This window comes from Desarmillaria tabescens, assembly GCF_030435595.1.
Source record: "Desarmillaria tabescens strain CCBAS 213 chromosome Unknown EV420scaffold_2, whole genome shotgun sequence".
Taxonomy (NCBI): domain Eukaryota; kingdom Fungi; phylum Basidiomycota; class Agaricomycetes; order Agaricales; family Physalacriaceae; genus Desarmillaria; species Desarmillaria tabescens.
In genome coordinates, this window is record NW_026848301.1 from 1821646 (window position 1) to 1845359 (window position 23714).

Sequence of the window (23714 nt, forward strand, 5' to 3'; positions counted from 1 at the left end):
AAAATACTTGTATTCGAACAATCACCTCCCTATATGTTGCTAAAACGCGTTGCTCATCGTGAAAGTTACTATGTGTATTACGATTGACAGTTTCAAGTAACTTGGAACGTTTCAGCATGTGCCGCATTACTTTATCGATCCTAGCTTTTTTCTGCTAGCCTTTATTGTTCACGAGGTTTCGGGCCTTTTTTCGGTCGCCTTTCTATTCCCCTTCGCCCTGCGGTATGTCACTGCGGTGTTCGGTAGTCCTGGGGTTGTCCCAGTGCCTCGCGCATGCGCAAAACAATTGAACTCCATAGATACATTTCATGTTATAACAAAGAACCATTTGTCAGCATCAAGGTTTCAGAGAGGGATTAGTAGGAAGAAAGGGAAAAAAGAGAGGCACTTTGAAGACCGAGAGCCTTTGTGTCAAACAAAGGGAGTTTGAATTGCCGTTCTGACTCTGCTTCGATCGAACAAAAATGTAACGCCTTGTTAGAGCGTCCTTCTTAAATATCAGCGAATTCTTGCCTTCCTTCCTTACTCTCACCCATGTCGACCTTTGACTCCCTCATTGAAGACCTTACTCGCGACGCCAATCGCGCTCAGCCCAAGGATGCCCTGCAATTCTGCGCCAATTGGTTCCAGCAGCGGCTCGAGGAGCAGAGGTCGCGCACTCGCGACGTCCTCGCTCGTCGAACACCGAATTTTTCTCGCGATTTACCTAGCGAAATATACATAGATACGCCCTTTGGTACTGGGCCAGGTCCGATATCAGTGTCTCCCTTTCACCAAGCACCGCAGCGCTCGTCCTTGAGGAATAGCGTCAGCCTCGCTCCAGGGCCTTTTGGTACCCTTAACGTTCCCGGCAATGCCTTGCTAGCCAACAACCCGATGGGGCCACCAACTATCCAGATGGAAGGACGCGTTCTACCACCGCCGTCGCCTTTGTCGATGGCGCCCCCGTTCCCGATGCGCGACGATACTCCGGTTGCGCCCCCAACTCCTGGTAGCTTCCTCGTACCCCCCACTTCTGCAATCTTTGCAAGACGTACATCTGTATCAGCAGAATCTATACCCCTCGACGGCTCAGACGAAATCCTTCCGGTCTACCCAAAAACACCCGACCAGCTTCGTCGCATCAGGGCTTCAATGACAGATAATTTGCTTTTCCGTGACCTTGAAGAGGAGCAGATTACGGCAGTGATTAATGCGATGCAGGAAAAGGCCACTGAGAAGGGGGAGGTCATCATACGGCAAGGCGACGTCGGTGACTACTTTTACGTCGTCGAGTCGGGTTTGTTGACCTGCTACATCCGGCCTGAACCACTGCCACCAGCGGGGCTTCGTCGCTCAGAGGACATGTTCGTTCAGCCTGGATACCACCCTGAGTTTGGCAAACAAGTCTCAGAGTGCACACCTGGCACGTCCTTTGGAGAGCTGGCGCTCATGTATGGACATCCTCGTGCCGCGACTGTAGTATCTACTGAAGCATCTATGCTCTGGGCCCTGGATCGCATTACGTTCCGGACCATCATCTTGACGGCCGCCCATCGACGACGCACGATGTACGAGCATTTCTTATCAACCGTAACCCTGCTGTCGTCGCTCGATTCCATGGAGCGAAGCAAAATTGCCGATGCACTGGTCAGCAGGGTCTACATGGATGGGGAAGCTGTCGTCAGACAGGGAGAAATGGGCGATACCTTTTTCTTTGTCGAGGAAGGCGAAGCTATCGTTACAAAAGCCCAGGAGGGCGAAGATGGCGAAATTCGAGAAATTGAAGTTGGACATTACAAGAAAGGCGACTACTTTGGAGGCAAGTCTGCAACATTCTCTTTTCTCTTAATCTTTTTACTGATCTTATGAGCAGAACTGTCGCTCTTGCGCATGGCTCCCCGAGCGGCTACTGTTTGCGCCATCCATCGTGGCGAACGCCTTCTTCCAAAGCTTAAAGTGGCGGCATTGGATGCCCCCGCTTTTACGAGACTTCTCGGTCCCCTTCGTAACCTGATGGAGCGAAGAGCAGGAGAACAATACGGGCCTGGACCGTGGTTCTCTGGATAAGAAACGGACGATAATTTTGCAAGCGTGTTTATCCCAGTCGGGGGCTGTATATGATTCTCTTGGCTTGTCGTCATGGTGATGATCGCTAATTTTTGTGTTGATGTAAGTTTCTATGGATTCCACTAGACGGAAGTAAAATTTAGGTAGTTCTCTCGTACAATCTCTCGTGCTGTAGCGATAAAAGTACTCTTTTCTTTCAAATGTAACATACATGCGTCAAATTGTGTGCCGAATACTAAAATAAGGTAATCCGATGAAGCAGGGGGCAAATACTTTACGACGCTCCACGCCAAAAATAACATCTCCACTTGTTAGAAACTATCGTGATGCAATTGACAGCCAGACTTGATTCTATCGCTCTTTCTCTTTTACACCCTCCTTTTCATTTTTCCCCGCTTTCCCTTCATTCTCCTTTGCCTCTGCATGCGAATGTAAAGGCGGCCATCAACTCAATTTTCCGAGGTAACATCCTCGTAGTTGGAATATCTAAAACCTCGGCAACCGCCAACCCACATTCTTTTTGATTCTGTTCCAATCTCCACCTGTATGGAGGGACATATTCTTGCGCAGAGGCAGGTCCTAAGCGGAAGTGAGTTCAATTCTCGTTCGGTTTAAGTGATGTTACTGACGCAATTGTCTTGTAGTAGTGTCCAGTGCGACCAGTGCAATGTATGTCCTGGTGTTCTGTGCCAAAAATGATACGACTTACGACTATTAAAGTGGCAACATCGGCGATGCAGCCAGCTCAGCAGCCAGTAGTGTTTCAAGCGCGATCTCGACTTCGAAGGATTCGTCAGTGTAGTTTTTTTCCAAGTACATTGCTCCGGTTCTGCCTCTTACCACCTTTGTAGGTCCACGTCGGTGTCTAGGACCAGTTCTGCTTCAAGCGCATCCGAGACTTCAAGTTCGTCTTCTTTGACTAGTTCGTAAGTCGTGTCGATTTGCATGCTGTCGAGACGCGTTTACTTATCATCCTGATCAGCTCATCAACTGGGTCGTCATCATCTTCCAGCACCACGACATCTGTGTCTACCTCGGAGACGCTCTCAACGGCACTGAGCAGCAGCAGTTCTGAGTCTGCCACCTCTTCATTGCCTTCTGTCTCGGAATCTGTCTATGAAACGACCTCTGATGGTGTTACGCGCACCATGACATCGTTTATGAGTGCCGCGGAAGAGTCAGCGACCGGTTCGAGCTCCTCCGCTGCCAGCACTCAAACGGCTGCAACACACAAATCCTTCCTCCAGAACAAATCCCTTTCCGGCTTCGTTTTCGCCCTCTGCGGAATCGTCGGCTTGGTTCTCATTCTCCTCGTGGTGACCTTCACGCTCCGTCGTAGACGTAAGAACAAGTTGCTCAACGAGGCTATCTCGTTCGACCCCCAGGGGAGCGTGTATCCTGACCGTGACATGGAGGAGAAATTGACCCATCAGAGAGCCGTGGATAGTATCGGAGGCTCTGTGTCCGGTACTCGCGAAAATAGCAGCTCCACTGGACATGGCATGTATATGCCGCCTGCACCCCATGGTTATTACGATGCAGGTTATGGCCAAGCTGCCAATGCGTACACTTACACCAATTACGCACCTCCCAGGCCCGAAGTGCCTAACCCGAATTATGATCACCTCGGTGTTACGCATAACATGGGAAGTTTGGCTTTTGAGAACCGTAGCATGTCTCCTCCGAGGTCGCAGGTCCCTGCTATGGGGCCTCTACCGAACAATTTCGGCCAGAATTATGCCTCCTATGGGATGGCTCAGCCATATGAAGGTCCGTTACTTGTACTTATGAGTTGTCTCTGTTTTTCTGATTCTCTCTATGAGTGTAGGTCGCTAGATATCATTGACATTACTTATACCCTTCATTTCATGGTCCGCCTTTCAGATCTGCTCTTGACTCGTGAAAAATATCTTGTATATAGTAGCCATTCACCCTCTTGCTCATAAGTCACAAAACCTACGGCAACAGCCTTACAGTTTTCCTGGATGGATTCTGCGACTAGTTTGAATTCATGTACATAGAAAGTCTCCAGATTGTATTACCATTTATTACTGCTTGATATTTTTTGGTGAGTTTTTGAGCAAAGGAAACGTTCACGGAGGATAGGCAATGAATACATGTCTTCAATTAAGTTAATCATCATCTGGGCGTGCACCACAACGAGACCCCGATTATACAATGACTGGAAAACAGCATTAACCAATACTGGAAGCAAGAACTAGGCGACATACTTTCTAGCTGGACGTCCAAGCGACCGCTGTGGTACAGCTCTAGAAGAACTGATTCAAAGTCTTCCGGCTCTGCCCAGTCCAGATCCCAATAGTGCTGGTAGTCACCTTCAACCCTCGCAAAGACTACCGTGAATTGCTGTAGTGCCGATGCAGCAAGCAGGCTGTCCAACTCTCGCCATTTCGAGCTATCGTCATGCAACTGGTGCTTCGAATAACGTCCGGACGTTTCTATCACTAGAGACTCTAGCGTGAAATGCGAAATGTTGATAATTGTTGGAATCATGCGATCAAGCCATGCGGAAGCGGATGTTACTGCAGACATGGACATCGTTTTCAAAACCCGGTGTTTGAGAAGTGGGCAGAGATGTTCTGAAGGGTATTAGCAAACGGCCGGACATGAGGAATAATGAAACATACGTGCACCAAATGGTTGACATGTTGAGAAATGTTCCAAAGAATTCTGGTTCATGGACAGAAATTCGGCGGCGACAGCGAGATCACCGCTGACAGAAGCACCGTCTCCTTGGTGCGAGCTGTATAAATCAAGGCGGCGCAGTTGACCGACACCAACTGGAGACCGTGGATGCGTGAAGGCCCTAGCAACGACATCAAACACATGAGCCTCCATCTGTTGAAGTGACAGTGTCTTGCAACGGCCTCCATCGCGCTTTGATTGCCCTAGAGCCGCTGGGTCCAGGAAGAACTGGACCCTTCGATTGCAGCTTCAGTGTGCTGACCAATGGCGCAAGATGCGGATATGTCGTCAGAAAATTGCAAAAGGCCAGGATATTCCGAAGCTGCGGGCGCTCTTTCGGGAAGAAATCTTGCCTTCCTACATTTTCCCGAAGTAAATGAATGTGGGAAAATATGAGCGCTTGGGAAGGGTTGGTCCAGGGTCGGCAAACAAGTGAGCAAGCGCAAAGGGTCAAGATATCACCGCGGAGTTCGTCGAGGATGGCGTTGACAAGTTCCTGGGGGATTCTACCTGGATTCTGTAGTACTGAAGACATGAGAAATAATCTAGGAAGTCAGAAAACGCAGTTCTAAATGCTTCAGACCTGCAGCGGTCAGCGACCATTCCTTGTGATTTTTTTCAAGTTGACATGCACTGTCAAGGACGCAGGGCAACACCAGCAAGCAAAAACGTATGTACTTACCTCCCTTTCCCGTCGGCGGCGGATCGCTATTAACAGTGCACGATGCTCATGGGCACTGGGCCGGCTGTCCAAAAATCCATGGAGCTTTAGCATACACGTATATTTAAGTTCATCTAATAATTCTTCGTGCATCGGTCTATGTATACCCGTCTCCGTTGATCAACTCGTCTCCTTCTGATTGAACGATTTTCTGTCACCCTGCAATTCTTCTCCATCATCATCTGATACTTTCTTTTCTGCTCTCTTTTCTCTTCTTTCCAAGTACCATACCAGCCCTGTCACACCCAGCGTCGCAACACTGACGCATATCAGCGCGATCATACCTCTGTGAAATCTAGGTGCATCTGTCGCTGGATAGAAAACAAGTGGCCACCATGCGTTGATCACATTATTCCACATGCTGTCGTTAGCAAGTTGGGGTTAAATTTTACCCTGGAAGTCATCGAGCAAACGAACGTACTTCATAGAAGCGAGCACAATGCCCCGCTCTTGATCATCGTCTGCACATATCTGGTTCGCCCACCTAGATAGTCACTGTTATTAGGTGCCAAAGAGTATAAAATAGCCATACGCGAATGTAGTCGCTTGACCAGCATAAGAGGCGCCAGCAATATCTGTGAAAAGTATGATTTCTGGTGGCCCAATTCTGATTACAGATAATACGCACAGAAAGCGAAAAACTTCAAGCCTGTGGGACTGCCCCAAACAAGAAGGCATACAGCAGATATAATACACGCGACCGACATGTACACCAATACTGGCCATCGGATGCGAGTATAGTCTGTCCAGGTGGCGCAAACTAGGGTTGACGCAATGGCAAAGGCGGTGGCGCCGGAAGGATAATAATCTATAAAGAACATTGATGTTAATCATCAAGAAGACGGGACGGTAATATTGACGGATGGACCGATTTGTTCCACGCTGTAGCCTCCGATAGCTTTCAGCCATTGTCCCATAATGTTGTTCGATCCGAGACTTTCGGTTTCTCCAGAGATGGCGAACTGAGAGGAACAATTTGTGACTCGTCTAGAGCGTTGCTTCTGACACTTACCAGGAGGCTGCATCCGTACCACCTCCATTTCCCGAGGATTCGTTTAGCGGTTGCCCATGACACAGGTTCCCGTGCGACTTGGATTTCGCCTTGAAGCCGGTCTGAGGCTAACCTTTTTTCCTATGACTTCTATCAACACCACTCTAGCATACCAATGATGAGATGTGTACGTACATCTTCATTCAGATAAAAAGCCTTTGTAGTCAAAGGGACATCAGGAAAGATAAGGAAACCATAGAGTGCGATGGGCAAAGTAATAATCCCGTCAATGATGAATCTGCCATGTCAGATCTTCAGTGAACAAATGGTAGGACGACCATCATTGTACGCACAACCAACGCCATCCACTTCGGCCGGCATAGCCATTTAGATGTCTGTGGCATCCATCAGAGCGTAACTCACAACTCGACAAAGCGACAAATGACGTACTTGTATACCGCACCCTGCAGAACACCGGAAAACCTGTGTCCGCATTTAGGCAGAGTCAGAAACTGTGGGTAAAAACAGCTAAAAGGGACTTACAAAGTTCCCGCTAAACCTGAGCTCGTAAATATTCCAGAGCGTTTACCTAGTTCGCCAGATTTGTACCATGAACCTAGTATGTAGTGGGTGCCTACAAAAGTTGACGACTCGGCCATAGCTTGGAAGAATCGGATCGCGTATATCTTCGGTTGATTCAGTATTGGAAATACACAAAGTCAGGTTGAATACCGACGGATTGGACATTATGCACGGCGCTTGTGCTAAGGAGCGCCGATTAAGCGACGGCATAAGCACGGCTACGAGACGGTTACCAGAAAGTCAGCACACCCCATAGGATTTGCATGCACGGGAACCAAATACGCGGAGGAACGATCTGGAGCATCAAGTTATCTATACGAGCAGTAGAAAATCAGTCGAGGTTATTCAACATGACCGCTCTAGACACGGAACAAAGGACAATGACAAGAGATGTATTATCTAAACACCACTCACTGGGGATCATTCCTACGATATAACCGCAGGTGAAGATGGTGTTAATTTTCTAAAATGGAATCAAAATGAGCAAGGAGTCCACATGCAAGTGATGAAAACTACAGACATTATACTCAGTCCCGTACATGTGAAGCTCCTCCTTCATCCCGCTCACATACGCATTAGATATGTTACTTGAAATGTGAATAATCAATCTCTTGATGTCCTCCTTGTTTCGGGTGAACGATAAACGGATAGCTTACCTTCGATCTAGATCTGAAAGATCCCGAATGAAATGCGCCCGGCAGAGAGAAGAAGACAAGGTACAAACAGTTTGTGAAGTACTATATACAGTACCCGGTGTGGTTAGCAACTTCTGAATCTCAGAAGACACAAGAAAAATGGAAGGTTAACTTACCTGGAGGCAACAATAACTGAGGATGAACCAGTCGATCTTCCAGAGAAGCTTGGCCTCTTGGCGTGTGGACGGCACGTTCCCCCACAAAAAGGTTCTTACTTTGAGGTGCATTCTGTCCTGGGGAAAGAACTAAGGTCGATGTTGAGCGAGGCAACACGAGACCATGGAATTTCAATGAAAATGGCCTGATTGATGGATGAGATAGCGAACAGATAGGTCCACGATACGTCATCAGTTCGTCGGAGTTGGATCGGTGATTAAGCGTTTCAACAGCTTCCCCTCCCCCCTTCGCTAATTTTCTTTCGGCAATATTGAAAGTCATCAGGCGCCAAATACGAGCCTTGCACCCGCTTTTAATGCTGCTATATCGGCGTTTGTGTAATAACTACTTCCACTTCGGTCTCCCGCGGACGTAGTCGCAAGTCCGATGCTGTCCGGAACTTTGATCTTGTCATCATTTCTTGGTCATTTTAGAACGACATCCGACCAAACAGGACCAGGAAACCAGAGGAAATTCCTGGATTTTGAAAACAGGTAAGGGGAATTGTTTCCCCAGACAAGCTATAATTGACACGCCAAGCCTGCAAAAAAAGGACTGTATCGTTTCATCCCAATCCCAGACATCGTCACCGATGACGCGGCAGAAAGAAAATCGCCGCCGGCTGAACATGTGGTATGGGATTCTTGCGGTTTCGAGTACATCCCTACGAACTGGTACTGTGCGTTGAACAACCAAGCAAGTGTTGCCTCTTATTGTATACTCGGCTGGTCAGTTTATGCAGGGCATAGAACCTTGGACCTTACCCGTTCTGTTCGATTTCGGATACGATTACTGAATATGGAGGTGACTGACTTCATGTTTTAATAAGAAAACCTGAGTCAGAATGCCGTTCCGGCTCATCGCGCATCACCAATCAAAGTTTTCCCAAGCCCCCAAGATCATCCGAATCCATATAATGGGTACTTGCATTTTCTTCGGGACTTTCTGGGTCTCTCCCCTTTCTGTTCAGCAATGCGTTCTCGCTGGTGCGCTCTCTCTGTTGCCGTCCCTACTGTTGCTCTTTCCCTGCTTCTTGCGACTGTGCCGGCCGACGCGTCTCTTGTCGTCAACCAGGCGCTACCAGTAGACAGGCTGCTGGCGAAACGGGATGACCACCATCATCATATGGGTGCTCCTCTCGCCGAACTCAACGAGACAGAAGTGACGCTCCATCATGCCCCCATACCACCATCATGGTATACGCTAGACTTTGAAAACGACCCTCCCACAGACCACCAATACCCTGGGCTCATGTTCATGCATGTGGTGATAATGTGTCTTGCATTCTTCGTCGCGCTTCCCGCAGGTGCGTTACTTCATCTACCGCCCCCCTTCTTTCTACTCACGGTTAGGCAGGCATCATCATGCGGTCTGTCAAGCATTCATGGCATGGCGCTATTATGGTCATCTTCTATGGGCTATCTGCTCTAGGATGCGCCTCAGTCGCGTTGTACAAAAAGCTCACTCCCAACATGTAAGCCGATCGATCAACCCTGACATACATTCAATGACTCATCGTTGTGTCACAGGTACGAAGGTTAGACCATCCGCTTTTACCGTTTTGACGACCCAGACAAAGAACTAATATCAAAAAATGAATTACCTTCTAGGTTCCGCACACGGAAGGCAGAGCTATCTAATACTGGTTGTCACGCTCATGTTAACGTGCATCGACCTACTCAATGTTTTCCGTCGGATTGTCTCGTTCTTTCGGGGCGGTAACAAATTTGTGTTGCGAAGCTTCTGGAACGCCGCCATTTTAGGAAAAGATGACTCGCTGTTACATAGTTTGCCGGGCCCAGAGTATGCGGGTTTAGGCACGGAGGAGCCCGAGCAGTATGAGCTGGACGACCCCAAGGCTTCTAGTCCGGTGTCTGATAGGCACGTTCACTACGGCGACGAGGTCATCCACGGAGATACAGCGGAATGGGCCAACAATGTAAACCGTCATCACAGGGAATTTTCTCATCCGGCCGCCTCAGATCGTACGCTCTTTGGGGCGCGTTCTTCTCATTCAGACGACTTCCCCGATATGGATTTCAAATCGCCCAAAACCAAGGTCACTTTGCTCAGGCGGATAGGCCAGGGTGTGTTTGCGACGGTCGAGAGATCAATCGTGATTGCCGCGTACGGTGAAGCGGTTCTCGGTGTCGTGATCTACACTGGTGCGTCCCCGCTTTGATCGAAGGAATGATCCGGTATTAAAAGCACCTAGGTGGCTGCAGAGGAAATTACACAAATGGATGTCTAGCTCATCTCATCAGTATGCATCTCCTGTGATTCTACATCCCGATATATTCATTGATCATCTTTACAGAGGGTGGCATTTTCTGGTGCTATGGCCTGCTCACCTTTGCACGTTTCTTGGGCTCCTACGCCGACCTCGGCTGGGCTTGGAACAGAGCGCCAAACAAGGAGTACGTCAGCGCGGAATTTGTGGAATCGCTGGTTATATTTCTTTACGGGATTACGAACACCTGGATGGAGCGCTTTGGCGCCAAAACTGGAGACCCGTTTACTACGAAACAGATTCAGCATATTGGCATCGCTGTACGTGTTTTCCCTCCCGCGCAATCTCCAATTTCCCAATGATACTCATGTGAATTTAGGTAATGTTCTGGTTTGCTGGTCTCGTGGGTATGGCCCTTGAATCAAAGAGAATCAGGAAGTGGATGGCCTCTTCGACTATCGCAGCCTTGCCCTCTAATGGTTCTAAAGAGGCTGTTGCTGAACCTCCTAGCTATATCGCGAGTTTTAACCCTTTCCCCGCCTTGGTTATCGGAGTGACGGGAGCTGCAATGTCAGCTCACGCACAGACATATGTATTCCAAGTACGTCACTTTTCATCCTTATCGTTATTTTTACATCCATTATCTCCGGTCATGATCTTCCTGTCATCTCGGAACCTATTTTCTATTTTTGCGTCATCAATGGGAATCGAACTGATGTTCATATCCTTTTAGGTGCAGATACATATGCTCTGGGGCTACCTTTTGGCTGCTTTCTCAGTTCTCAGATGCTTGACCTACTTCTTCGTTTGGCTTGGTCCCCCTCGTTCCATCCTTCCCTCTCGACCACCCACAGAGGCTTTGGGCAGCTTCTTCCTCGCTTGCGGAGGACTCTCTTTCCAGTTCTCGACGGAAGAATTGACTATCGCAGCTATGCGAAGAGGCCGTGATGGTGTGTTATTATGATTCTAATCATGATAGTTTGCGGGCCTGACTGATGTTCTCTATAGATGTTATGATGTTCATGAATGTTGCTGTTGCAATGACCTGTCTGGCCTTCACCTGGACGATCTGTGTTGTTGGTTTCAAGGGTTACTTGAAATCACGACTGAACCCCCAAGTGTCGTATCATAGTTCTGCATGATTGCTTGATTATCAGGCTATCTTAACGTGCTATTTATCTATCCTCTACGTTCTATTTCTGTAGCGATGTAATCCCCAATCCTGTTTCGGCTTTGTCGATGAATCGTGATTGATCTTGTTATCCACCGTTTACTTACATCCTTGTTGTTTTTTAGTGCAGTAGCCTTGTTGATTCTATCCTACACTGTATCCCCTTCACAATTTCTCACATATCTTGTTCATATCTTTCCGTATTACGACCACAATAAAATAGCGTTCCAACCCTTATGATGGTACTTATGACATGTATATATAATTTGATGTAATGACATGACCTTTGTTCAACGTAACTACGATAACAACCCGGTTATTGAAAAGACGTAGTCGCCGAAAGCGCCCATCCATATCCAAAAGCCGGCCCAACCACATCCAACGAAACCTTTCCAGCAACTGGGTCGACTCTCAAAGTCCGTCTCATATAGGACACGAGCTAGCTGTAAGGCGCCGAGTCCTACACCACAGTAGAAGGGTGCGGCTTGAGAATTGAGAATTCCGGCATAGGATATCAGAGATACCGACGCAACCGAAAGACCGCTGAGTATGGAACGTGTGTGATCACCGAAGAGAAGAGCGGTAGAACGGATGCCAACAGTGACATCGTCATTCTTGTCCTAGAGCCGGTTGGTTAGCACGAAAACCAAGACACAGAGGTAATAGCTCGATGAACCTGGTGAGCGTAAATGGTATCGTAGACTAGGGTCCAGCAGACGCCCCCTGCATACAATGGTAGGCAAACACTCCAATTGGTGACGCCTGCGACAGCGGACCAGCCGAGAAGTGCTCCCCAGTTGAAAGCTAGACCTTGACAAGGAGCGTGAACTACTGAAGCTGAGCCAATGCGAGTGAACTCACCAAGAACGGCCTGTGGCCAATGCGTAACGCGTTTCATGAAGGGATATATTGTAACCACAGATAGGGACGCAGCTCCCAGGAAGATGCTGTTAGGAACGGTCACTTGCGTCATCGTGGTAATTGAGATGAGCAATCACCTATACCAGTTGAATTGCAGCAACACGGCCAGTCCGGCCGACAATTGGACTCCAAGGAAACCAACAGCTTGTGTGGTCGTTATGTCCTCCCGCGATAAGGGCCTTTCCCGCGTTCTTTCTTGGGCCTTTAAGTCTGATAGAAGAGACTACAAACACGGTTGCTTACCCACAGCTTTATCGAGATGTTTATCCCACATATCATTTATTGTACACCCAGCACCACGCATTATAAATGCTCCTATGCCAAAGAGACTAATGAAGGTTATCGGTACGGTGTATGGTACTTGAAGCGCGTATGAAGCCATTGAAATGGACCAGGCTGTTTGACACAGGGAGCTTGTGGGTATCGCGGACTGAGATAAAGAGAAAAGAAACATACTGCAGGGATAGAAGAGCAACAAGGTGCCAATGGGTTTGTCTATTCGACTCAGATACAGATATGGTCTTATTTTCGGTGGTAGTTTTTCAACCCAGGATTTCTGGACGGGAAGGATAGATTGATTTCGAGAGCTCGAAATGCAGCGAAGGTTGGCAAATCCTGGAATTCTGTGCCCTTTTGGAAACGATTGGATATTCCAACGGGGTGTACATCGTCGGGAAAGCTGAAGGAGTCGTAGCGCCGGAAGTGACATGGTTGAAAAAGGAAGACGGGTACCGGACCGGACGAAGTGGCTGGTATCATGTGATCATCAAACGCGACCGCGTCTGCCGCCCTAGTTCCACGCGTTTTCGAAGTTCCTTATCAATTAGATCAATGGCGTATTACAATAATATTCGCCACAGCGTATCAAAGTAACAAAATGCTATGAGATTCCGATTCCGAATACATGATGTGTTAATTGAACAAAGCGTTGAGTCTAGATGCACGAAGGAGAGCCTGGAGTGGAGCTGAACTACCACTCCTTTCCGAGCTTGAAGGCCCATTCCCAGTCTACAGCCATCAATGAGTGAAATGTAAAGTAAATATAAAATAAAGAAAGATCACCTGCATAGACTTCGCCGTCGTCATCGACGACACGGCTCCTTACGTTGTAAGAGCCAGACCGCGCAAGCATTCCAGATGGCGACTGATCAGGGTCGAAGTTCTTAACGTACGGCTCTCCCGTTGGCGATGGACCATACGAGCCCAACATTTGTTCGAACTTCTCCACTGATGATCCCATAATTAGAGCGTAACGGACAACGGTCGCTGATTGGAGTATGCTTACCTTTGATGCCTGCACGTTTGACGACTTGAATGTATCGGACCCCCTGTCAGAATAAATGAGGTGCCGTTTCGAATATATAGGGCAACGCATACCGAGATGATGGAGTGGTTGACTTTGAACGTGATGCGAACGCTAGAGCCTATTGTGAACACGTTGTATTTTAATATCGCATACGAGTGGGCACGCACTTGTATTCAATGTCTTCCTTGATCGTAACAGGGTTCTTCTTCAGGTCAGCCAGCCTCTCCTTGTCGGCGAGATGGAAGATGATCGTTTTGCCAGGTGGAAGAGTGCTTGAATGAAGCTCCAGAGTCAACACAGTGACCTTGTCAGTGAGATCAGTGATTGCAATCAATAACGAGCAAGAGGGCGCGGTACCTTTGGGCCACTCGTATCTCCCGATGTCACACCGGGAACGATGCCCAATGACGCTTTCCAGCGAGCCAAGCTCTCGTCGTTAGCATCAAGCTGCGCATACTCATCAGCAGTCTTTGCAGCAGTTGGCTTGTAGCCTGTGGTCGTTAAATACAGAGTGGCTGGGAAAGATCTAATACCTCACCAGGGGTAGTCGTTGGTGCAAAATCGTCAACGTCGTCTTTCTATAAGCGAGCGTGAGAATGAAGGGTAAAGGCGAAAAAACGAATGAATGAAACGAACCGCAGACATCGTTCAAGGTGGTAGTATACTCAAATCAGGGAGCCTGCATACGATCGCGATTATCGTTGCCACACTTTTCAAACTCCGCCAATCGCCGACAATCACTTTCCAACTTGGAATTTCGCTCGCGAGCATAGCGGAGCCAATCCATAAGGTCATGCATACCATTCGTCGACCATTTGTTTAGGTTAATTGAGAGGAGGTAGGCGCATGAATTCTCACTTTCAAATCGCCACTGTCCACGTTATGATGCCGCTCGGGGTTTTCAACTTGTTCACACGCTCATCTTGGAATTACCTACTCCAGATGAGTCTAATAGAAAACGGACGTGACGCTACATATATGTTTCGTTGTCAACTTGTTTCCCAAGGTGTATGGCATTACTCCGTTCCTTATCGTCGCTGCTACATAGACACCGACCGGAACTAACGTTATACCAACCTGTAGTCGTAATTCTCGAATTTCAAACAACAAAAAACAACAGTTATCATAACGAGTCGATATCAATGTATACAAATAGATCCGAGATACTTAGCCAGTGTATATCACTCCAAAAAATAATAGATAGTAGTAAAAACATGTCGACCGCCTGCCGTCCAGAACCTGCTGTCCAATTCGCCATTATGCGCGTGGAGATGTAGGCGAGTGCATCGATTCTGATTCATGTCAGTAAGCCGCACTGATGACCCAAACCGATAAAAACACACCTCCTTTAAACCAACACTTGCCCTTGCTCAGGTGGAAACACTTGGGCCCATTCGGGCATACATGGCCCCAGCAACAGCTCTCGCCGTACGGGCATGGAAGACCTAAGCCTCGGTGAGTCATGACAAAGAAGAAAAGGAATTCGAAACGAACCATTTTTAAGCCAATTGCATGGCGCTTTTTTGGCGTTGCTAGCCAGCGTGGCCAGCTGCTCCAGAGTCAAAATGTAATCATGCGAATACTTGCACACTGCAATCTGCAACAAATTTCTTAGGTAAATATACATAACCATGGTCCATTGCGAAACTCACCCCTTTAGAGCATGTCATTAAGTAGTGCTCATTACACGGTGGCGGTGACTCTGTATGACCAGTCAATGACAAGCGAATGGCAAGGTGACCATACATACGCTTATGCAGAGGCTACACGGATCATACTCGTCAAAAGAACTGAGAGAACAAAGCAAAGACAACATACGAGTGACGGATCGATAAGTCGGGTACCAATAGGACGTTCGGGGGACTGCGGGCTGATGAGGCCTCCGTTCGTTATCACCGAACTGAAGGGGCCCACAGTTAGAGGCCCCGGAGATGGCTTCTGGATAGTCCGGAGTGAGTTCATGTTAAAGAATAAATTGTCCTCTTGTAAGGAGGGGAGGAAGAAGGTCGGCGGCATCCCAGGGTCCCCCGCAGACTTGAGCGTCACCAATTTGCCTAAGAGGTGCTCTTTCGCGAGGTCATCAAGGAGAGATGCGATATCCCGCTCTTGCACGCCTAGAATAGAACTGATAAGCCATTTCAGCCTGGATCCATAAAACACTCAAACATACCGCCGAAGAACATGCGAAGGGTCAGAGGTAATTTAGCATAAGTCTGAAGATATTCTATAACGATACTCAGAAAACATGGTAGCTAAAGTTAGGAAGCCAACACATACCTCTAATTTTCATGGTGACATCCTCGGTATTATAACCAACGTCGACGACCATGAAGCGTGGAGATGCATGGCTAAAGCCCTGTAAAATTGAAGGTCAACGACACGTAAGAAAATACCCCGATAGCAAACCCACAGCTAAGAACGACTCAAACTGTTCCTCCGTGCAAAGCTCATGACCAAGCAAAGTATTGAGGACCTCCGACTTGTTGAAATAAACGGTAACCCAAAATGATAGCCCTCGCACGACCTGCACGCTCTCGTTGGCAAGGTACTCCGCGATGACTTTGGTCAGTTGCTTGGCCGCTTCATTGCCGCCGCGAAATCCTTGCGAGAGCAGGCCCGCGCCGAACATTGAGGCGCTTCCATTAATAACACAAAGAATGAGTGGATCCTGGGTCTGAAAGGGCGCAAACTGTAGCTCGATAACGAAGACCGAATGAAAGAAAGGCGTACCCCACGAAAGACATCCATATTAGAGACCTGTTTGTTGAGCGTGGCAAGCTGCACTTTATGCGCATTTGCCTCCATTTGCATCGTCGCGTGATGGTCCTTCCATAACTCAATCTCGGCTTGGAGCTTTGCAACCGTATTTTCCAGCTCGACGTTCCGCTTAACCGTCACCCGGGATAGATCTAAAAGAAACAAGTTCAAACTGGTACGATGAGGGAAATGGAAGTATAAACTCACTAAGAATCCGACTGAGAGCCTCATCCCTAGAAGGCCGTCAATTGCCATTCTCATACAAAGGCAAGATGAACGACGCACCACACCTGCTGATTACCCTCGCCTAAAGGTTGGGTCGCCATCGGGGCAGCGATTAAAAAATGGAAAAAGGTGAGGATGAACGGAGGGAGACTGGTAAAATTCGAGGTACCTTTAAGGCATGGCCCTTCGACCAAGCAATTGGGATCAGGTAAACGAGAAGCGGCTTCTCGGGGTTCTTAATCCAGCCAGGCAGCTTGGGAAGCGAAAAGGGAAATAGCGAGGCCGTAATGCAGCAAGATCGACTTCGCAAGTCACACCGAGGCGACTTTACAAACGGGTCACAGTGGCGGTCCGAATGACAAGTGCCTGCAAGGTGCTTCTAAAAGCACCCAAACCCTCCCTGCTCCGGAAACATACTGTCGTGACCTTGAACGGCAACGGGCGTGCTAATGTACATGTCAGCATTTGTTGCAATCACCAAAGGGGAACTTCTTTGATTGTTTTGGAAGGGGAATAACGAAAAGGGGGGACAAGAGTCCCAAAAGGTATCCGTGCCTCCGCACATCATTTCTTTGACTAACAATCTGTGGAGAATAGAAAGCATACTCATACTGGTGGAGAGGTCCTCCAAACATACATCATACTAGGGCAGCAGAATTTCCTACTCATTGATTAATACTTTCGGCTCTTTATGCATATCAACTAGAAATGGAAAAATTAGATCCGCATGACTTAAAAATTCACACCCGACAAACCTCCAGTGAATTTACATTTCCCCTTCTTGTTGAAGTAACAGTTGCCAGACATGGGACAGACATGTCCATAACAACAGTCTTCTCCCCAGATACACGTTTCACCTGCAATCAGATCAGTTCGGACGCCGCACTTATGACGAATCGACGACACCTTTGTTAACGTAGGGACACGGGGCTTTCTTAGCGTTCGTGCGAATTTCGTTGAAATGTTCCGAGTCTAGTATATAGTCGTGAGCATATCTGCAGTCCGCACCGTGCTTGCAATTAGCCAAATAGAACAGCGTGCAGGGAGGGGGTTTATCTAAGGATTAAGGTTATTCATGGAAATTTCTGACTTTCGATGTCACTCACGCTTCGAGAGGGGCTGTACCATCAGACGCATCAGGACAGGGCGATCAATAGGACAAAAAAGAACAATGCTTACAATGTGAGGATCAATATGTCTTGAAGTGAAAGAAGACGACACGAATGCCTCGACAGACAGGTCGTCACTGTCATCCGAGTCATCACTGCCCGAGTCCAAATCCGGAGTCTCTGATCTTCTATCGTTTGAAATGACAAAGGAGTAAGAAGGGAGTGGCAATGAAGGGCGCTGCACCGAGATGGGTTCTTGGTCCGGCACCGCCGAAGAAGTTCCGTTAGGATCTGGTGCCGTAGGCTTCTGGACTGCGGCTGAAGTGTCTGATGTTATGGATGGCGGCATAGCGGGATGAGGTATTACGAATGATGATCTGCGTACAGTGGCGAGACCAGGCGGTACGCTAGATAAAGGTTGCCCTAACTTTTGGGGCATGAACAGCTCCGGTATGGTAAGCGTTGGAAGGTCGAGTTCCGAAATACCGGCCGCCATGTCAGTATAACTCTTTAGAAGAATAAGCTTTTGCTTGTACCCTGCAGTTATCTGCGAGCGAAGATTGGTGACGTATCCATTGTCGTGACAGCCTAAACAAATAATTTCAGTGGTGCATATTGAACGTAGATAGAGGAGAAGCAACATGTACCGGCAAATATTACTTTTGACGTTTGCGGCAAACGGATATCGTCCTCAAGGTGTGCTAAAACATCAATTTGATTAGCGTCCATGAGTGGTGGATGTAACAGATCACCACGAACCTTTAATTTTTGCATCGGCAGCCTCTTTTCCGTTTCCGACGTCGACCATGAGAAAACGTTCCGCTGACTGATTGAAGCCCATGGCAAAATCATCAAATTTAATCTTAAGCGTGGTCAGCCCCAAGCGCCCAAATGTGTCAACGAGTCCGCGTTTATTATAGAAAATGTAAACCCAAAGCTGGTACTGGTTGGCGCCATAAGTCGTGCATAAATGTTGGAGGATAGAGTCGGATAACTTCTGTGCGGCAACGTGCCCACCGGCCAGGCCCTGAGATATAAGCTCACTGGAAAAAATGGCGCCGTCGCCGTCGATCAAAGTGACAACACGATGTCCCTGCGCCGAGACAATCAACGTCCGCACCAGACAAAGAAGGAGATGTCAAACCTGCAGTTGACTTGCTAATATCTCCTTCTGCTTCTCGCACTCGGCTTTAATCTTTTCGCACTGTCGGTGTTCAGTGTCTACGTCCGCGAAGGCTCGCTTGTAAGCGCTTAATTCGGTTTCAAGTTGCTGAATTCTCTCCAGACACGATGCTTCGTTCTGTATCATACCGAAGACCTGGTCTACACAGCTTGGTAAATGCGACGACACTCAAAATTGGAAATTAGAAAACCTTTGAGTTGGTCGAAGTACAAGTTCCTGGGAGGAATACAGATTATTTGAAAGAACGTTGCGGGTACATTATCGATAGTACGTACAGAGGATGAGATTGTACGGATGCAGACGTTTGATCTTTGGTAGCGCTCGATGATTCTAAAGCCATGTTGGGGAAGTTCTAGTGGAATTGAGAGACGAGGGCCAGGGATTAAAAATGAATCAAACGGGGCATGTTTGCGCTAAATGCCACGAGGAAACCAGAAGCAATGAGTGCGACGAACACATTGTCAATTCGTGTCTCAAAAATGCATCAAACACGTAGCCAAAAACTCAAGCAACGATCATGTGGGGTCCATCACTGGAACGTCAAACAGGGAAGTAGGCGTGTGCGTCAGGAAGTAAACCATAGTGCCCACTAAAGAGGCAAAGGAAGGCGTTACTCCAATAATTCGCAGAGAATTTTCTTGATAAATCTGAGTAGGGTGCAGACCCAACACAAGAAAAAATCGAAAAAAGATTTCTCTAGCAAGTACCGCGGCCAGCAGGAGGCCCCAAGCCCCTTGATCAGAGAGATGTTCGATTGAATGAGGTATACAGGCTGCCTGTTCAAAGCCTGTCGCAGCCCAGAAGTTGCCAAAAGACGATGTGCAATGGAAACAGAAGAGGACCCTTGTTTGTTGAGTATAAGATGAGAAAAACATGTAGTCGAGACAACACCTAGGATCAACGCGGGAACCAAGTCGTAAATAACGTCAACAGGAGAGTCGGAGGCTGTGTCATGGGAAACTTCGAAAGGAAGTAATTGTCACATAGTCACGTGTAGGGTCACGGCGTAGCAGGGACAACTCTTTCAGCGACACCCAGTCGGAGAGCTCCCAGGACGCGTTTTTTCTTCCCTCGTGCGACGAAACCTGAATTTTCTTGTCATGTCGGACCTGTATCCTACCCTTCAGATGTCACCCAAGAAAAAACGCTGTCCGCCAGAGCTCAGTGACACCGACTACACACCTAAACGATTGCGAACGGCGTTCGTGTATTCTGCTTGATTACATGCTGAAACTGACTGACACTATGGATCTAGACCGATCACGCCTCCTGCTACTGTATCGAAGAAAAAAGCACCGAAAACGAATGATCTACCCACTCATTTGTCGCGTCTACAGACTATTCAAACTGGCCTTCAACACGCCCTCTCACATGCTCTCGCGTCGTGTGCCGTGTCTCCATCGTCAGACACCGGTATTGTGCGGAATGTGTTGAACCATCTCTCACTATCAACTTACACTGGACTAACTACCCAATTCACATCTGATGATCTCCGGAGACTCTGCTGGCTTTGGGAGTGGGACGGAGTCTCGCCGCCCGAAAAAAAGAAGAAAGTCGATGACGATGACGAGAACCCCTTCTTGGATACCCCAGCATCGCAGCCCAAGGACTGGACTCGCGGGTCTATGGGCATAGTCATCAGCCCTGCCACTCACTATTCCAAGGCAGACAAGAAACGCGTTGCTGCTTACGGGATTGGGATCGAGGTTGAAATGGATATCGATAAGGACATGGGTGGTGGTATGGCTGCCGTAGCTCGTTGGACGGCAGGAGCAGAATCACGTCGAAAAGAGTTCCATACTAAACTGGTCAAGTGGTCCGAGGTCCGTTATCTACACTGCTTAATACAATTCGTAACTAACGCACCATATTCATATATACAGCTACACTCCGATGAGCCGTCTATGCCGCCAGTTCCCATGGCGGATTTACCCAAATTGAGCACTCTCTCCAAACCCTCTTCTCTGACCCGCGTCTTCGCTTCGATCTCCCCCAAGGCTTCTGCATCATTCGCACCGCCTTTACCACCTGGTTCTCCCTCTAAATCTCCCACAAAGCGCAGCCGAGATTTTGTGATTCCGTTTCCCATCACACCTTCATCTAGTCAGAAGTCCCCAATTAAAAATTCCATTCTGTTTCCACAAACGCCATCCAAACGCGACATTCTTGGCTCTGGTACTATACGTACCTTGACACCACGTACACCAACTACTTCTAATGTGTCTGTATCCGATATTCCTTCGGAACCGTCAACGCCTGTGCATCAACGTGGTCGCAATGCCTCCACGGTTCCGCAAACGCCTACCACAGCCCGTCGTCAAGCGTTATATGAGCGAGTTCGTCAACGTTCATTATCAGCATCTCCAACAAAAGCTCTAAGTAATGATATTGTTGGCGGTAAGCTGACACGCGATCAGTTGCTTAAGCTCGGACAGGAGGAAATGAGGCGGCGCTGTTTACTTGGCCGCTTGGGCGGTGTAGCTGAGAGTGTGTGGATGTACGTTTCCATCTTTCGGCACTGTCAGTTTTGCTCATACAGCTTGCTCTTCAGGCTGTTTTCTGGACCTGTGTCCGGATCATCTACGTCTACGCCCTCAAAGCGGAAACGTCGCGCATTACCTATGTCCGAGGTGGTAAATGCAGTCATCAAGTCTTCTCCCGTGCCCATATCCGCCGCTGAGGCCAGCGAATCTTTGGAAATGCTGTTGAAGCTGTGTCCGTTCTTCCTAAAAAAGTTGAACATCTCTGGGGAAGACTGGCTAGAAATGCCGGCGCCAAAGACCAGCCCCATCAGCGTAGATGATAGTACTCCAGGCACCGCTGGAAGCCCTTCTAGCCCTAGGTCCCGTCAGGCCAAGGCTGACAGTGCGGAGGAGGTGTTGACAAGAAGTCCCAAGCGAGTGAAAAAGGAAACTGGTGGCTTGCGCGAAGTCAGAGAGATCATTCGTCGGGAGCTGGAGCTCCAGGACTAATCAATGCTTCATCTTTTTTTCTCAATTCGTTTTGTAGCTTCCGTTTACTGACTTTGATATGTTCAGAATAGACTACTGTATTGTTAGCTCGATTTGTACAATTAACTACTTTTGTCGTACTGTAACGTCAATCCAGAATTTCCTTCCAAATATCGTCCAGAGTGAATAGAAGCGATGTGTGACTACCGTCGACTACCCTGAGAGCGGCGTTTTGATACTGTCCCGCCAGCCATTGTGCGACATTGACCGACACTGTGTGATCTTGTTTAGCAGCAACGACGTATACTGGAGGAGAAAAGCCATCTTCACGCCCTTTGACGAGTGTAGATGGGGATAATCCGCCCCACCCTGAGTGGTAAATGGTTGGTATATGGAGAAATCCTTCCCATGTCTGCCCTACGCTGCGCACCATATTCTCTGCCATCTCCCTCTCAAATTGACCTTCGCTCAAACCGCGTTCTTCTCTCCAGCGCAAGTACGCCTCTCGCTCTCGATCAGTCATGCGATCAAAGAGTGAGTGACGTATAAAGACTTCCGCTGCCGACACTGATTTTAGTTTTGTCACCAAGGCGTACCTCGTAAGACGAGCGGGAATATTAAATGGTATATAACGACATGGTGGGCCTGTTAGGAAGTAGGATTGCCACGACATTTCTTTCGCGTAATCCGTGTGACAATGTGGCGGGGAGTGGGGAGCGAGGAGGAACGAGAGACGAAATTTGTGAACGGAAAGAGAACGCGCTGGCGGGAGCACCGTATAACATCTGAGCGGCGATGGTGCCAAAAGCATAACCGCAAATAATGATTTTCAGGTGCACAGCATCAGTCCGTAGGTGGACCAACAAGGCAGACATGTCACTTGCAAATGTGGTGGGATAATTTGAAGGGTCTGGAACAGGCGAAGATTTGCCCCAGCCAGGAAGAGAAGGTGCTATGAAATGGATGTTTTTCTCAACCAGGATTGGAGATAGTCGAGATGCATCGCCGACGGAAAACGCCCCGTGAAGAAAGAGAATGAGTGTAGAACTTGAGGTATTGCCATTGTCTGCGTAGGCGAGGGTCCTCCCGCTTGGCAGCGCCAGTCGTTTGTCCTGGACATAGATCATGGATGTGCCCAACAGAGAAGATGACGCCGGAGAATGCCATATTTGAGGATTGATGACCGTGACACGAATATAGGGTGATGAAAGGGCGCCTGTTGTTCGCCACGCCTCTGTGAATGACGACTTGCAGTAAGGTGCCGGTGCTACCAGAATAGAACCTAGATCGGTCTCGTGAAAGGGGGCGTTTCTCGAGCTGTAGAAATAAATGGGACGGCCAGCAATGGAAGCGAAACCACGTTGTATAGCAATCACAGGGTTTACGGGTATCTCCAAATCGCAGGACCAGAAATGAGCAAATCAGAGTGATGGCGGGATCATGGGATAGAATAGAGTGGGGCCGCATGCTGGATCTGTTTTATTATGCACTGAAACTGTTCGAACCGGCCGATCCAGAAGGCCAGTACAAGAACCGAGATGGGGAAAATATACGGATATGGCTATAAGTGCCGTTAATTCATTCAATGAATGTTACTAGACCCATGAGCCGTTAAAGTCTATCAGATCTTGTACTTACAACTTTAAGTGTACTATATCCATGCTGGAATGGGAAGTAGATCCGCCGCGACATCATGAACAACAACAGATGAACAATTACATGTAAGATGGTGGTGGTTGAGAGACAAGGAGCGTTTCGATCGAGGGCTGTAGTTTCTCCCGGTACGTAAATTTCCGTCACTATCGAGCCACGTACTTGCAAGTAAGACTAGTCTGATTCAAGTCCAAACGGCCCCTTTTGTGGGCCAAAAATTCGACTCGATTAAACCGGCACAGACCGTTACCCCAAGGCGTATGTCTTCCTAGACCGATCTGAGGTACTAGAAGGAATCCTGTCAGTTC

The 23714-nt window shown here is 48.2% G+C and overlaps 10 protein-coding genes across 10 annotated transcripts; 4 read left to right on the forward strand and 6 right to left on the reverse strand.

Moving 5' to 3' along the window:
- The first annotated feature begins 441 nt into the window (after positions 1-441).
- EV420DRAFT_1626264 (cyclic nucleotide-binding-like protein) lies at positions 442-2265 on the forward strand. The gene is made up of 2 exons (XM_060476002.1): positions 442-1801; positions 1856-2265. The coding sequence occupies exons 1-2, from the start codon at positions 535-537 to the stop codon at positions 2047-2049; spliced, it is 1461 nt and encodes a 486-aa protein (XP_060338711.1). The 5' UTR covers positions 442-534; the 3' UTR covers positions 2050-2265.
- An 84-nt stretch (positions 2266-2349) lies between these two features.
- EV420DRAFT_466098 (uncharacterized protein) lies at positions 2350-4037 on the forward strand. Its single transcript, XM_060482243.1, has 6 exons — positions 2350-2638; positions 2694-2718; positions 2770-2847; positions 2901-2975; positions 3032-3819; positions 3878-4037. The coding sequence occupies exons 1-6, from the start codon at positions 2596-2598 to the stop codon at positions 3883-3885; spliced, it is 1017 nt and encodes a 338-aa protein (XP_060338712.1). The 5' UTR covers positions 2350-2595; the 3' UTR covers positions 3886-4037.
- Positions 4038-5515: 1478 nt separating this feature from the next.
- Positions 5516-8394, reverse strand: EV420DRAFT_1325419 (MFS general substrate transporter). Its single transcript, XM_060468739.1, has 17 exons — positions 7861-8394; positions 7774-7786; positions 7706-7718; positions 7570-7636; positions 7464-7512; positions 7283-7361; positions 7204-7231; positions 7011-7153; positions 6918-6950; positions 6821-6862; positions 6663-6765; positions 6489-6608; positions 6345-6438; positions 6105-6284; positions 6009-6051; positions 5898-5960; positions 5516-5837 (listed from the first exon to the last, which is right to left on the reverse strand). The coding sequence occupies exons 1-17, from the start codon at positions 7969-7971 to the stop codon at positions 5597-5599; spliced, it is 1422 nt and encodes a 473-aa protein (XP_060338713.1). The 5' UTR covers positions 7972-8394; the 3' UTR covers positions 5516-5596.
- Positions 8395-8872: 478 nt separating this feature from the next.
- EV420DRAFT_1758594 (cytoplasmic protein) lies at positions 8873-11272 on the forward strand (the record flags this gene model as incomplete). Its single annotated transcript, XM_060480551.1, has 9 exons — positions 8873-9206; positions 9257-9374; positions 9430-9437; positions 9511-10065; positions 10116-10163; positions 10218-10450; positions 10510-10731; positions 10864-11080; positions 11139-11272. 9 exons carry the CDS (start codon positions 8873-8875, stop codon positions 11270-11272), a joined length of 1869 nt encoding a protein of 622 aa, XP_060338714.1.
- Positions 11273-11571: 299 nt separating this feature from the next.
- EV420DRAFT_1504479 (UbiA prenyltransferase family-domain-containing protein) lies at positions 11572-13018 on the reverse strand. The gene is made up of 6 exons (XM_060471247.1): positions 12679-13018; positions 12466-12618; positions 12300-12417; positions 12163-12248; positions 11978-12111; positions 11572-11921 (listed from the first exon to the last, which is right to left on the reverse strand). Exons 1-6 carry the CDS (start codon positions 12929-12931, stop codon positions 11601-11603), a joined length of 1065 nt encoding a protein of 354 aa, XP_060338715.1. The 5' UTR covers positions 12932-13018; the 3' UTR covers positions 11572-11600.
- On the reverse strand, positions 13019-14449 carry EV420DRAFT_1758596 (immunoglobulin E-set). Its single transcript, XM_060480552.1, has 8 exons — positions 14165-14449; positions 14067-14106; positions 13886-14019; positions 13696-13832; positions 13600-13639; positions 13508-13550; positions 13285-13449; positions 13019-13230 (listed from the first exon to the last, which is right to left on the reverse strand). Exons 1-8 carry the CDS (start codon positions 14171-14173, stop codon positions 13193-13195), a joined length of 606 nt encoding a protein of 201 aa, XP_060338716.1. The 5' UTR covers positions 14174-14449; the 3' UTR covers positions 13019-13192.
- A 240-nt stretch (positions 14450-14689) lies between these two features.
- On the reverse strand, positions 14690-16891 carry EV420DRAFT_466228 (uncharacterized protein). The gene is made up of 11 exons (XM_060482244.1): positions 16571-16891; positions 16493-16518; positions 16259-16437; positions 15939-16202; positions 15806-15884; positions 15699-15752; positions 15347-15642; positions 15181-15291; positions 15023-15125; positions 14872-14973; positions 14690-14820 (listed from the first exon to the last, which is right to left on the reverse strand). The coding sequence occupies exons 1-11, from the start codon at positions 16609-16611 to the stop codon at positions 14786-14788; spliced, it is 1290 nt and encodes a 429-aa protein (XP_060338717.1). The 5' UTR covers positions 16612-16891; the 3' UTR covers positions 14690-14785.
- On the reverse strand, positions 16812-19229 carry EV420DRAFT_466458 (uncharacterized protein). The gene is made up of 10 exons (XM_060482245.1): positions 19078-19229; positions 18993-19018; positions 18764-18942; positions 18379-18712; positions 18267-18320; positions 17690-18207; positions 17617-17629; positions 17417-17566; positions 17266-17367; positions 16812-17212 (listed from the first exon to the last, which is right to left on the reverse strand). Exons 1-10 carry the CDS (start codon positions 19140-19142, stop codon positions 17172-17174), a joined length of 1482 nt encoding a protein of 493 aa, XP_060338718.1. The 5' UTR covers positions 19143-19229; the 3' UTR covers positions 16812-17171.
- A 585-nt stretch (positions 19230-19814) lies between these two features.
- Positions 19815-21828, forward strand: EV420DRAFT_1504499 (uncharacterized protein). Its single transcript, XM_060471248.1, has 4 exons — positions 19815-20003; positions 20058-20625; positions 20686-21299; positions 21354-21828. The coding sequence occupies exons 1-4, from the start codon at positions 19903-19905 to the stop codon at positions 21772-21774; spliced, it is 1704 nt and encodes a 567-aa protein (XP_060338719.1). The 5' UTR covers positions 19815-19902; the 3' UTR covers positions 21775-21828.
- Positions 21829-21901: 73 nt separating this feature from the next.
- Positions 21902-22880, reverse strand: EV420DRAFT_1617034 (Alpha/Beta hydrolase protein; the record flags this gene model as incomplete). Its single annotated transcript, XM_060475188.1, has 2 exons — positions 21902-22428; positions 22502-22880. 2 exons carry the CDS (start codon positions 22878-22880, stop codon positions 21902-21904), a joined length of 906 nt encoding a protein of 301 aa, XP_060338720.1.
- Between the last annotated feature and the right edge of the window lie 834 nt (positions 22881-23714).

What these genes read in the sequence shown, in the direction of transcription:
- EV420DRAFT_1626264 (XM_060476002.1), top strand. Translation starts at nt 535, where the DNA reads ATGTCGACCTTTGACTCCCTCATTGAAGACCTTACTCGCGACGCCAAT. An exon ending in GAAAGGCGACTACTTTGGAG is followed by an intron (nt 1,802 to 1,855) that starts GCAAGTCTGCAA and finishes TCTTATGAGCAG; the next exon opens with AACTGTCGCTCTTGCGCATG.
- EV420DRAFT_466098 (XM_060482243.1), top strand. Translation starts at nt 2,596, where the DNA reads ATGGAGGGACATATTCTTGCGCAGAGGCAGGTCCTAAGCGGAA. An exon ending in GAGGCAGGTCCTAAGCGGAA is followed by an intron (nt 2,639 to 2,693) that starts GTGAGTTCAATT and finishes ATTGTCTTGTAG; the next exon opens with TAGTGTCCAGTGCGACCAGT. An exon ending in TCCAGTGCGACCAGTGCAAT is followed by an intron (nt 2,719 to 2,769) that starts GTATGTCCTGGT and finishes CGACTATTAAAG; the next exon opens with TGGCAACATCGGCGATGCAG.
- EV420DRAFT_1325419 (XM_060468739.1), bottom strand. Translation starts at nt 7,971, where the DNA reads ATGCACCTCAAAGTAAGAACCTTTTTGTGGGGGAACGTGCCGTCCACA. An exon ending in CTGCAGGGTGCGGTATACAA is followed by an intron (nt 6,863 to 6,917) that starts GTACGTCATTTG and finishes TGGATGCCACAG; the next exon opens with ACATCTAAATGGCTATGCCG. An exon ending in CTTGAAGTTTTTCGCTTTCT is followed by an intron (nt 6,052 to 6,104) that starts GTGCGTATTATC and finishes TACTTTTCACAG; the next exon opens with ATATTGCTGGCGCCTCTTAT.
- EV420DRAFT_1504479 (XM_060471247.1), bottom strand. Translation starts at nt 12,931, where the DNA reads ATGTCACTTCCGGCGCTACGACTCCTTCAGCTTTCCCGACGATGTACA. An exon ending in ACATCTCGATAAAGCTGTGG is followed by an intron (nt 12,418 to 12,465) that starts GTAAGCAACCGT and finishes TAAAGGCCCAAG; the next exon opens with AAAGAACGCGGGAAAGGCCC. An exon ending in TTGGCCACAGGCCGTTCTTG is followed by an intron (nt 12,112 to 12,162) that starts GTGAGTTCACTC and finishes CTCCTTGTCAAG; the next exon opens with GTCTAGCTTTCAACTGGGGA.
- EV420DRAFT_1758596 (XM_060480552.1), bottom strand. An exon ending in CAAACGTGCAGGCATCAAAG is followed by an intron (nt 13,450 to 13,507) that starts GTAAGCATACTC and finishes TGGGATCATCAG; the next exon opens with TGGAGAAGTTCGAACAAATG. An exon ending in CGACGGCGAAGTCTATGCAG is followed by an intron (nt 13,231 to 13,284) that starts GTGATCTTTCTT and finishes TGATGGCTGTAG; the next exon opens with ACTGGGAATGGGCCTTCAAG.
- EV420DRAFT_466228 (XM_060482244.1), bottom strand. Translation starts at nt 16,611, where the DNA reads ATGGCGACCCAACCTTTAGGCGAGGGTAATCAGCAGGTGTG. An exon ending in GAGGGTAATCAGCAGGTGTG is followed by an intron (nt 16,519 to 16,570) that starts GTGCGTCGTTCA and finishes ACGGCCTTCTAG; the next exon opens with GGATGAGGCTCTCAGTCGGA. An exon ending in GACTTATCGATCCGTCACTC is followed by an intron (nt 15,292 to 15,346) that starts GTATGTTGTCTT and finishes TGATCCGTGTAG; the next exon opens with CCTCTGCATAAGCGTATGTA.
- EV420DRAFT_466458 (XM_060482245.1), bottom strand. Translation starts at nt 19,142, where the DNA reads ATGGCTTTAGAATCATCGAGCGCTACCAAAGATCAAACGTCTGCATCC. An exon ending in TGCCGATGCAAAAATTAAAG is followed by an intron (nt 18,321 to 18,378) that starts GTTCGTGGTGAT and finishes TTGATGTTTTAG; the next exon opens with CACACCTTGAGGACGATATC. An exon ending in GTCAAAAGTAATATTTGCCG is followed by an intron (nt 18,208 to 18,266) that starts GTACATGTTGCT and finishes TTATTTGTTTAG; the next exon opens with GCTGTCACGACAATGGATAC.
- EV420DRAFT_1504499 (XM_060471248.1), top strand. Translation starts at nt 19,903, where the DNA reads ATGTCGGACCTGTATCCTACCCTTCAGATGTCACCCAAGAAAAAACGC. An exon ending in CCTAAACGATTGCGAACGGC is followed by an intron (nt 20,004 to 20,057) that starts GTTCGTGTATTC and finishes CTATGGATCTAG; the next exon opens with ACCGATCACGCCTCCTGCTA. An exon ending in AACTGGTCAAGTGGTCCGAG is followed by an intron (nt 20,626 to 20,685) that starts GTCCGTTATCTA and finishes TCATATATACAG; the next exon opens with CTACACTCCGATGAGCCGTC.